The 12,353-nt window shown below is 40.3% G+C and overlaps 1 protein-coding gene across 12 annotated transcripts in view; it reads left to right on the top strand.

Annotated features, from left to right (window-relative positions):
* Nucleotides 1-158: 158 nt before the first annotated feature.
* SLC30A7 (solute carrier family 30 member 7) overlaps nt 159-12,353 on the top strand; it is a 64,528-nt gene continuing 52,333 nt past the window's right edge. For 3 of the 12 annotated variants that reach the window (XM_073356881.1, XM_073356878.1, XM_073356879.1), the window contains exons 1-3: nt 159-335; nt 616-717; nt 11,886-11,999. In XM_073356881.1, coding sequence (XP_073212982.1) covers nt 256-335; nt 616-717; nt 11,886-11,999 — 296 coding nt within the window. In that variant the 5' untranslated portion in view covers nt 159-255. The other 9 variants (XM_073356885.1, XM_073356880.1, XM_073356887.1 and 6 more) reach the window with 9 other exon arrangements.

Genomic DNA, 12,353 nt, shown 5'->3' with positions numbered 1-12,353 from the left:
GGCACTAGCTTGCCCTCACCCATCCCCGCCCCTTCCGGATAGAGTCTGGGGCCCTTGTCCTGCCAATCGCCCCCGTCTCCTGGTCTAGCTCCGCCCCCAAACGTGGAACTAGGTTTCTGGCCCCGCCCGTTCGCTCCCGTGGCGCCTGCGCAGGCGCAGAGCAGGTGCCGGAAGTGTGGGAGGCGGATCCCGGCGCGGCAGCCGCGCCGCTCCCAGCCTGCCCTGCTCCTTTCCGGGGTCGCCGGCGCCGGGAAGATGTTGCCTTTATCCATCAAGGACGATGAGTACAAGCCGCCCAAGTTCAACCTGCTCAGCAAGGTCTCGGGCTGGTTCAGGTGAGCGGCGGGGCCCGGGCCTGGGGGGGTCCCCTGGGGCGCGCTCCCCGGGGCTGGGGGCAGTGGCCGGGGTGGAACCGGCGGCCCCAGGCTCTGTGCCTGGGAGCAGGGGACCGGGAAGCGGCGTCCTAGGGACCCCCCCCCCACCTGCGGAGGGAAGGGGCGGCGGCGGCTCCCCCCGGGGTGACGCTGCCAGCCGCCGTGCCCTGGCCGTGCCCCGGGCCGCCGTTGCCCTGCTCCGGGCCCGCGGCAGCGAGTGACCGCTGTGCCGTGTGTCTAGGTCCATCCTGTCCGACAAGACCTCGCGGAACCTGTTTTTCTTCCTCTGCCTCAACCTCTCCTTCGCCTTCGTGGAGCTGCTCTACGGCATCTGGAGTAACAGGTACCGGGGGGGGCGGCTCCCGCAGCCGCAGCCAGTGCCACGTCTACTGGGCCGCAGGCGGCGGCTCCTCCGGCTTTGGGCTTGGAGTGCGAGCACCGGCAGGCGGGGTTTACGGGCGGGGGTGCCCCTGAAGTGGGGGAGGTTGAGTCGGGGGAAGTCAGGGGCCCTGACCTTGCCCCCGTCCCACCCTCCGCTTCCATCAGCTTCAGTGCTATGCTTGTCTCTTAAGCCCCGGGCAGGGCAATGGCTCTATGTCTCAGATTGATAACCAGGCTTGAGTGGGGCTTTTGAATGATTGAAGAAAGATTCCTACAGCATTAGCTTTGTGATGGTGGGGTTGTGACTCCCCCTTCCCTGACATTGCACCCTGCTAGTCTGAGCTCTTGTCTACACCTGGGAGTTAACTCGGATTAAGGAAGGGTGTGAATTGAAAGGTGTATAATGGCCATGCTTAGACCTCAGAAAATAGGTATAAAAATTGGGTAGCCAGTTCTGGTCTCTTGGGTCCATCTCTCAGGTGTTATCCTGCATATTGCTGAAGAGGGCTTCTGACCCCGTCTCCTCTGCTGTGTCTGCTGGGCTCAGGGCAGAGGAGTAGTGGTGGCTCTGGGGTGCACTGCACCATATGGGGATTGCTGCAGTTGCCCTCCCCTGTCCCCTACCTACCACATGGATCCTTTATCTGGGAAAGTGAAAGTGTTGATAAACTGATAGCCAAGAGGCCGAAGTAACACTGCATAGAGTGCCGTTATCTTTGTATCCGTAAGTGGAGTTGAAACATCCTGGAATAGGTAAACAATACATGCCACTAACTCACAGACTCAAAACTAGACAAGACACAGACAGGACAAAAGCTTAAGAATCAGAATGAAATACTTCAATAGTAAAAATTGAAATAAAAAAAAGTGAAGTGATTTTTGGTGCTGGTTTAAGGTGCTCATTTGATACCAGTGTAAATAGAAATAATCTGTCCCCTTTAAAAGGCAGAGTACAAACAGTGGCAGATTTCTTTGCACCATGGATGTGCCTCTCTGTTGACAGAGAGACTGTTCCTAAGATGAGAGATTTCAGTCTTTGCATATTCAGTTTTTGGATTCTACAGAAACTGACCACAAAGGTGTCTGTCAGTGCCAACAGTGGATCCCTGCTTTCTGAACTCAGATTTTGGTCTGACTTCACAAACTGTAAAAGGTCCATCAGACTAACTGTTTTCTATTGTGGACCTTACCTGAAGCACTAACCTAGAGGTGAAAAGCTCTTTTTCCTGTTACCCTCCTCTGATTGTTTTTAAATGTCTCACTCAACATATGGTAAAACCCTTTGCTTTCATCAAAAGAGTTGCTACTTCAGCATGGTTCGGATGGCACAGAATGGCAATTAATCCTTTAGATTCGCCTGACTTTGACTTTGTAGTTATTTTGAGAATTGTGAATAGTTTGCTGTGGGAATAATTAGACTATTCTGGTATGGAGGAAGGGTTGATGTTAGAGATTTCTAAAACTGATCTTTTGAAGGATGTATAACAGGGCCAGGTGATCAAAGGATTTCAAATCTGATACTTGATATTGTTGCCTTAGGTATGTCCGAATATTCTGCTCACGTCTCTGTCTTGATGGGAGAAGCTAAGAGCAAAGTCTCAGATGTTGGAAATATTCACTAGAATAGATGTGGTCAGAGAGAGTTGTGTTTGAGCTGTTTTATCATTGTAGAATTAAGCTCCGAAAGGTTGGCATCTATCAGAGGCTTTTCTATAGCACCCATTATCCTAGTATACTATCTAAGGCCCTGATTACACTATGGGTGCTACAGTGGCACAGCTATGGCGCTATAGCTGTGCTGCTCCGGCGCTATAGTGTAGATGCTTCCTACAATGATGAAAGAGGTTTTTTCATTGCTGTAGGTAATGCACCTCCTTGTGCAGCAGTAGCTAGGTCACTGGAAGAATCTGCTGACCTAGTGCATCTATGCTGAGGATGTTGCTTTGGGATGTAAATTTTTCACACCACTAAGCACCAAAGCTCTGCTGTCCTAACTTTTAAGTGTAGACCAGGTCTGAGTGTATATTGTAATCAGATATGTGATTGTATTTTATGTCTTTATTCTGCAATCCCTTGCTGTTTGCCAAAAGAATATATTTTATCCTGTCCTATTTAGGAAGCTGCTTCTTCATAAGCACACTTGATGGCCGAAGATGTTCACCTCTTTACTTAGAGCTTGTATATACACTAAGTTATTCTGGAAGGTGATCTTATTTCAGAATTAGAATAATTCCCCACGGGGAATTAATCAGGAATAGCTATTCCTAAATTTGAACCCTGCCTTAATCTAAATGATCTTTCCTTTGGGAAGAGAGCCTTATTTGAGTATAAAATCTTTGATAATTGGAGACTGTGAGCAGCAGATGTACCTATGTCATAAAAAATATTGCCTCGGGATTCCAGGACATTGCACTACAGCTTCATTTGATATGCTAACTTTTTCCTAACAACTAGGAGGAAGGTAGAAGCCTTTGTTTTCCTCCCCATTCTAGGCATCTTGGAACAGTCCTCCTTAGATACTAGTTAGAGAAAGAAATGTTCAATTCAGATTTAAAAAGTTTTAGAAATAACCTTGTTTGAGGGATTAGTTTTCAAAGGAGGATGATTCTTCAGTAAAGTAGTCCTAACACCACCCTTCCTGTGATCTTCCTCCTACCTAAGGTAGTTGAACCTGTGTGCAATAAGTGTTATGGCTATAGTGGGATTGCTTTTCCAGCTTTTAATTGGGGTAACGGGAATGAGAACTGATAATTGGTAGGACCAAAAAAGACTTTTAGAACTGTAATCCTATTTCCCAGTACACTTGATTGATTTATAAAGTCTGTACTTCTTATATTTCAGGGACTACAAAGTTACCTATTAGAACAACATTTGAAAATATACTTCAGTGTCTTTTTAATCACTGGTAGCTAATTTTCAAGTGTATAACCCATTCACTCCTAAAGAATGGAATAACCTGTTTTGTTCTGAATTTAAAATTACAGACCAAGTGTTTTGGGGATTATTTTTAATCTAGATCAGAGGTTCTCAAACTTCATTGTACTGCAACCCCCTTCTGACGACAAAAATTACTACATGACCCAAGGAGGGGGGACTGAAGCCTGAGTCTGCCGGAGCACCACCACCCAAGATGGGAGAAGGGGGAGCCAACACCCAAGCCCTGCCACCCAGGGTGGCGGGGCCCAAAGCCCAAGGGCTTCAGCCCCCGGCTTGGGGCCTGTAACCTAAGTACTGCCACCCAGTGCTGAACTTCTCAGGCTTTGGCCCTGGGCGGTGGGGCTTCGGCCCTGGGTCCTAGCAAGTCTAATGCCAGCCCTGATCAATGAAAACGGGGTCATGACCCAGTTTGGGGTCCCGACCCTCCGTTTGAGAACAGCTGATCTAGATCTTTTTGTATCCTGTTTGGTAAATATTAACCACATGATTAATTTATAAAGTAGTTAATAATATTATTCATTTAAATTTGGGTAGCTTGTCTTTCCTAATTTCTTTTAACAATATTTGTGAATTTAATGTTGACAAAAGATGCTGAAGTGACAGGCTTGGAATAGGACCAACACAAATGGCAACAATTCAAGTTTGCCCATAGTGGCTTGGAAGGCTCACCTTAAAATGTAAGAATAATCTGTTCATTGACTTCCTTTAGTGAAACTGCCAACAGGTGTGCTAGTTGTATAGGTGGTCTTCTGTGGTCTGTTTACTGATAACTGAGACAGTCAAACCCATTTCATGTAGACCGTCAAAGAGTCAGAAATAGAAACAACCTTTACTTCTGATTTGGGTTGAGTTTGAAATGATAATCGGTAATAAAAGGCTATATATTTCATTACTAATCTTGTAAAATTTACATCCCGCTTCCTTTAGTAGTATCTTCAGAAGTAAATGTCCGCTAGATTTTTAAAAGTGGCTAAAATATTGTTTATGAAGATTAAAATGTTCATATAAATCAAGAATAGTCTTAATACTCATCCGTACAGCTTTATCACATCTTTAAAAAAAAACCTTATAATGAAGAAGACTACAGTAAGGGTAAGAGCTGAATCTTATGTACAATACAATTTCGGTAAATTTACAAGTGAGTACGTGTGTGGTGGTTGGATATCTGCGTCTAAATTTGTACTGCTTTTATAGTTTTATATTGAAAAGGATTAGAAAACCAGGTGTTGGTTTAGGATGGTAGATGCTAAGGATCAGACACGTTTGCATTTAGAAGGTTTTTATCTTAGAAGGTCTGATCTTTATGTAAGCTTAACAAATAAAATATTCGTGCCAGACTGTAATGTTCTGCCAAAACATTAAAGTTAGATCAGTGCTGAGTGTTGTTAAAAATCTCACCTGGAAAGTGCAGTGAAAACAATTAAAAATAGCAATGATCAAGTGACAGTTTTCAAATAGGTGAATCCCAGCCATTTAGGGCTTTCTAGATCAAAATCAGCATTGTAAACTGTATTTGGAAACCAGTAGGACGCCTATGAAGTACTGGTTACATGGTCATGGTGAGATGAGCCACTTAGCATACCATGTAACAGCTTGTTATCTTCAACTTCTGGATTTATATGACTGTATAGCATTCTTGGCAGTTTCCCAGTTGACTTCTGCAATCTCTAGCACTAATACAGCAATAACTAACTGCACAGAACATTGTGTATGAATGACTTGTAATATGGAACAATGGAAATAAGTTTTTAAATCACTAGTAACACGATGCTTATTGTGATAACTTTTTATAGGCCCAAATTCAAATTACATTTCACAGGCCAAATAAATAGGCATATGCCTATTTATATCTTAAATGTCTGTTTTTAATCTCCTAGAATGAAGGCGTTGCCTTTTAGAAAAGAATTCTGGCAAAGAATTTTACTCAGAGTAACAAGTATTTCAGATATGCATGTTTTCCCAATATTGGTCTGAGGTCTGAAAAGGGAATATAGAGAATGTGGACACCTTTGGTTTACTGAGTGTGAAAATAAGCAGTTGGTTGCTACCTATCTTTTTTTGTTCATTGTCCATGTTTTTTAAATAAAGGGGGGGAAATTCAGTTTACATACTGTAATGAATGGCAGAATTCAGAGAGATGTTAATAAAGTGTCGGAAAACATATTTTTGAATAATATCTCATTTTAAACATCCAAAATGATCTTGTGCCTGATACTTATACTCTCACTGCTTTGGATCACTTACCTTGCCTGTCTTCATGTATATGACCCGGTTTTGTGAAGATGTTTTTAATTAAAACATCTTCATGCTTTACCTGCTAGTTTACTTTCCCTAAAAAAGCAAGGATTCTTTATGCCATTAACCTATGTGTGGGATGTTAAAATAGGAAAATACCTTCCCTCCCCGATGTTTTCTTTCATATGGCCACAACTATTTACAGCAGCCAAAGGATAATGGATGTAAATAGTAATAATTGTAGAACTTTGCCAGTGAGTTTGAGAACAATATTACTACCATTTCTGCTTGTCTTTTGAAAATGGGTCTTGATCATCACACACACAAATCTGTTATTGTGCAATATTAGAGGTACTTGATAAATTAAGTCTTCTGGTAAAGTTTCTACTTGGCAGTGGTCACTGCAGGTATAGCAGCATCAAATAAAATTATTGTTCAGTTTAGCTATTCTGATATCGCTATACAATTGATGGCTGATGGGAAAAGCTAAATATATGTAAGACTTAGCATTTTTTTTTCTTTACCGCTATGTTTACATATGACAGGTTCAAATGTTTGCTGTGGGATTTGGGATTATGATTCCAGAAGCGTGATATTCCTTGTGGTATGTCACTGAATTTAAAGGGTGCTTTTTTTATGACTAGCTATGGAAAAAATTTTCTGTCCCCCATTTCCCCCCGCCCCCTTTAGGCCATACATTATTGCTGTTTTTTATACACCGTGACAAATTACTTTGCTTTGATTTAAGAATTAGTGGCACCATGCTTCTTGCAATGACTATGTACATACAGCCTCCTAGCCATTTAGAACATGTCTTTATAGCATCATTCTGTTAAAAAAATCTTTGTAATGACTACAAAAGCTTCCTAATTATGATTAGCTTCTAAATGTAGTGGGTTGTTGTCAAGGTTCCTTCCCCACTCTGAACTCCAGGGTACAGATGTGGGGACCTGCATGAAAGACGCCATAAGCTTATCCTTACCAGCTTAAGTTAAAAACTTCCTCAAGGTTCAAACTTTGCCTTGTCCTTGAACCCTTTGCTGCCACCACCAAGCGTGTTAAACAAAGAACAGGGAAAGAGCCCACTTGGAGACGTTATCCCTCCAAGCCCTACACCTCCTTTCCTGGGTAAGGCTTGATAAAAATCCTCACCAGTTTGCATAGGTGAATACAGACCCAAATCCTTGAATCTTAAGAACAATGAAAAAACAATCAGGTTCTTAGAAGAAGAATTTAATTAAAGAACAAGTAAAAGAATCGCCTCTGTAAAATCAGGATGGTAAATACCTGACAAGGTAATCGGATTCAAAACATAGAGAATTCCTCTAGGCAAAATCTTAAGTTACAAAAAGACACAAAAACAGGAATATACATTCCATTCAGCACAGCTATTTTACCAGCCATTAAACTAAGGAAAATCTAATGCATTTCTAGCTAGATTGCTTACTAACTTTTTACAGGAGTTCTGAAGAGCATTCCCGATCTGTTCCCGGCAAAAGCGTAACGCAGACAGCCTAACCCTTTGTCCCATGTTCTCTCCCCCAGCTTTGAAAGTAACTTGTCTCCTCATTGGTCATTTTGGTCAGGTGCCAGCAAGATTATCCTAGCTTCTTAACCCTTTACAGGTGAAAGGGTTTTGCCTCTGGCCAGGAGGGATTTTATAATTCTGTATACAGAAAGGTGGTTACCCTTTCCTTTATATTTATGACAGTTGTATCTAAATATATTTGGATAAATTGAATTTGGCAGTTTAGGAGAGACATTCGCTGTGCAAAATGCTAAACTGATGTACTGTCCTTTTAAAAGAAAAGATTTGCAACTTCTCACACTTCAGAATCTTTTTGCTGCTATGCCAACCAACTGCATATGATAGATATTTTTTCCAGGTACAAATGCAATAATTTGGTATCAGTTCTTGTGTGTTTATAAATTCTTCCAAAGTGCCCCCTTGCTCACAAAATATACTTCTGAAAAAAATGAAAGACAAGTTTCTTACTGAGCAGTGTGCTAGCAATCTAGCAGTTCTAGTCCCTTTTGTCAAAACACATTTAAGAATTCTCTTGACAAACTTGAAATATTCAGTATGTACCCTATAATCAAAAGCAGTATTTTAAAATCAATTCACTGAGGAGGAACTGTAAAATTAACTAGTCTGAAATACTGGCTTTACGATACATTGTATTGGATTTTTTTAAAAAGAGGGAATTAATGACTTTTTCGCAACAGGAAACAAAACTTGCTAAGTAGATTTCATTTTGTACTTCTCACTTGAATGGTTACTAAGATGTAAAACAGAAGCTCCTATATTGCAAGATTATCTAAATTTAATTATATCTGATATATGGCTGGGATTTTCAAAGAAGCCTAAACAAGTTGGGTGTTTATCCCCACTGAAATACAAAGGGGATTGAGTACTGTACCTACCTCATTTAGGGTCTTTTGGAAAATTCCAGTGTTCACATATATATCTAGCAAAACAGTATATATTCTAGAGTCTGAAATAGGTTAATTGAAAACAGTTATGTTTTTGTATAGGTAACCTGCTAAAGGGGAAAATGTGGTTTGTGCCATTTGTTGCTGACTTTTTTTTTTTAAGGTAAAGAAGGTCTGAAAGATCTCTTTATAAAATTGCTTGTTTGCCTTTTTTACATTAGAAATTCAGGTCCTGTCTGTGTTGAAAGATTAACTGAAGGACCACACAAGAGCCAAGATAAAGTTGAGCAATTTCAGGAGAAGTCTTAAGTAAGGCTACTTAAAATTCTGGATTTGTTTTTTAGTTAACATCTATTTAACCTTAATTAGTAATCTATAATAGAAGGTTTCTTTGCCCAAATATTAAACTCCCTTTCTCCTTAAATTTAGTGTTAAATATAACAGAAAACATTTCTAGGAACTCCCAGATGTCTTGCAGCACAATCAGAGAAGAATAGATTTTTCTATTCTTGATAGGTAAAAAGACAAAAGCAAACTTTAAAATAAATCTGGCTGTTATACATCATGAATCAACAAAAGTACACAAGTCCATTTAAAACATTTTCTGACCCTTAAATATTTTGTAATTGTGCGTGGGGGAAGTTTTTGGTGATTCTTTGAAATGGCCTCTGCATTTCCATGTAAGCTTAGCTCCTAATCTTCAGTTCTGTGAAATGGTACTAATGTGACTCTCATAATTCACTGCTTTTATGAAAGCATTAGTACTGGAAGGTGCATCAGACATGTGTGAAAGTGCAGAAGTAACTTTTCCTCAAAGAACCACAGAAGTGACCTTTCTGTTATTTGGCCTTTACAAAGAAAGCTGTTTGGTTAATTATGTTTGTGATGTATGCACATGGATTGTCTTGTAGGAAAACTTCCTTTTATTCTAAATGTAATGTTACAAGTGAGTCTAACTCAACATTTGAATGGAATCCATTGCTTTCACTGAATGGCATTAAGAAGTGGGTGCTGTTTCATTTCACCCTAGTCCAGGTGCTGCTGTGAAAGATTAATTATGATTTGAAGCAGATGCTGATATTGGTTTAAGTCTCCTTCAGAAAATATCTGTTATCGCTGAGTTAAAAATACAATATTTCTTCCTAAAGGAGCTGCAAGTCTTTCCAGCTTGCTGCTTCACACTATTGCAGCTTCTGGCAGCATGATGTACATTAGGCTCAATTTACTGCTCATGAACTCAGGACCAAGCAAAGACTTAAAAGAAGTTGCAGGCTGCTTGAATTGTCATTTGGGATTCCTCTTCCCCACCCCTAAAACAACAACATTTTTGAATTATTAGATTTTATAAAAGTCTTTAACATGAACATGCCCTACCTACCCTACTATTGTGCTTGTTCCCTGCTATGTTAGCGCTTCTGTAAACACTGGCTGCTTGAGTTACTGGAGACTCTGTATTGTCACAGTTCAGTAATGCGTAATGGCTTCTGATGTTCATATGCACTGTAGAGGGGCATTGGAATGCCATTTTATGGTGCACACCTTACATGCCATCCTGATAATGCATAGTACCCAGTATGCACATTTAAAAAAATTAGTTGCCTGAAATGATTGTGTGCTGTCCGAATGTATTGGGAGCAATATCACATGTTTGGTTCAAGCTTAAAAGTAAATTTGTACTCTGAAAAATGACTACATACGAGTGTCACCTTACTCAATGCATCTGCACCTTACTCAATGCATTGGTTACGCTGTCAACCATGTAGAACTGCTGACTTGTCCCAGGTTGTATAATGGGCAGGGTGTCGGTGCCAGTGACATCTGCTGAGTCGGAGTAAAAGGCAAGAGCTGAGACTAGTCAGGAAAGCAGGTAGCATGGTCAAGCCAGGATTGGATCTAAGTCAGGAGTAAGACGGAGGAGAAAAGACAAGGTCTGTAGCAGCGGCAAGCCAGAGTCTGCATCATTGGTCAGATGGTTCCTTGGAGCAGCCTCCAGGCTTAAATAGTTGATGTGCACCGATCAGGCGACCACTGGGTTCAGTTGCGCTGACATCTTTGGGCAGTACTTTCTGCAGTGACTACCCCTCCCGTAATGAATAGATGGTGCTTTGCCTGACTCCCTAGTGGCACTCTGGAGGTGTTGGTCACCCACGACTCTGCAAACCTGGGGTGTAGACCTGCGGGTCCTTACAGGTTGGATTAAAAAATGGATGACTAAAAGAAAGAGATTTTTTAATTTAAATTAAATACAGGCTTATTTTTTAAATTATGGCAGCTTATGGTAAGGCCTAAACTAACTGTTATATATTAAATAATTTAAAAGAAATTAAGCAAAGAAAGACAAACCACTAAACTGGTGGAAGTCACTGGATAAGTGACTAAACCATCTTTTGACAGCAGTAGTCTCTTCAGCAGGTGCAGAGAGAATATTTTCTCTTTACAGTTTATTCGACTAGTTTAGTTCAATTACTTGTTCATTCAAAGTTAAGAAACCAAGTGGGAGCTGAAAAAATGGAATAAACCTATTAATAAAAACTGAGAGAATGAGAATCTATTAGTTCTAAAATTTTGAGGGACATGATGACCCAAAACTATCTGTTCAATTCACTAACTTTGTTTGCTTGATAAATCAGTTAATTTCAAGTGCAAAACCTTTTTATCTAAAATCGTTCTGAAACGTTTGACTTACCTATCAAGTACATTTAAGATATTTTTATTTAATAACTACAATCATCTGTTGCATATCATAGACTGTGAGCTTTCTGTGGCAAGAACTGTCTTTGTGGTGGCTTTTCTACAGTCTCTAGTATAGTGGTACTCTAATCTTTGTTTGAATCCTTACGCACTGCCACAATAGTAATACTAAATATAGTAATGATTCATGTGTTTGCTTTGCTTGACACATTTTTCTCCTGCTAGCACAATAGGATCAATGGAATTATTGGAGGGGGGAAGGAAGTGGACTTCTTTTCTGACTCTTATATTGAGAGAATTAAGTTTCAGTTGTCCTATCTTTATTCTAAATGATGCACAATCAGATTTTCTTTTATATATTTTTAAATTCTAGATTGAGTTGACAGAGTTGCCTACTTTTTTTAACTGCCATCTTTTTGCCTGTAACTGACTATGATCAAGTTCTTGAGACAATAAACATGGAACCTTGTTGGGTTTTTAGCATATAATGACCCTTTTAACTTTGGCTTCTAAATGTTATGTGTACAGACTTAGGAAGTCTAACCTTGTTTTCCAGGAGTGGAATTTTTCCATGTGCTGTCTAAAGCATCATAACTATTCTTAAGGGCATTATATGGGAGTTCTGTAATAGGTAAGCCAGATAGCCCCACCACCTGACGGTTGCTCAGTAATTTTCAATAGTATTTATAATCTCAGACACAAAAGGAACAGGAGTGTGCACTGCTAGGGTGGGTGTTGGGCGGGGGGGGGGGGAGGGGAGTGTTAAAAGCATTTTGAATATCAAACTTAATGTGGCCTTATGGAACTAACTGAAATATTTCTGCTCCTTTCTAGTTTAGGTCTAATATCAGATTCCTTTCATATGTTTTTCGACTGTACTGCTCTACTGGCTGGATTAGCAGCTTCAGTCATTTCGAAGTGGAGATCAAATGATGCTTTCTCATATGGGTAAGAAATTTTAGCTTCTTATAGCATAGGAAATATATTTTCATAAGTGCATTGGTAACACTTCCTGTTGCCATGCCTGCGGAAAGTGTAGCATTACTAGTTTTTGTTGAAAAATTTTGGGGAAACTATTGAAATCAACTTCATTTAAAAAAAAAAAAAAAGAAAAGGCGAGGGCAGGGGGAAGAATATTGAACTAAACTTGAACTTCTTGAAATTGGCACATAAGTAGCCAAGTGTGTCTCCTACAGAAGTGTAGCATAATTATAAATAAAATTAGTGTTGTGTTTCTGGGGTGAAGTTTAAGACCCTTCCAAGAACTGTTTGCTGATTGATATTAATGGAATCACAAATCAT

The sequence above is a fragment of the Lepidochelys kempii genome, chromosome 8, assembly GCF_965140265.1.
Source record: "Lepidochelys kempii isolate rLepKem1 chromosome 8, rLepKem1.hap2, whole genome shotgun sequence".
Taxonomy (NCBI): Eukaryota; Metazoa; Chordata; order Testudines; family Cheloniidae; genus Lepidochelys; species Lepidochelys kempii.
Note: the sequence above shows the minus strand (reverse complement) of the source record. Positions and strands in the feature narration are given on the sequence as shown.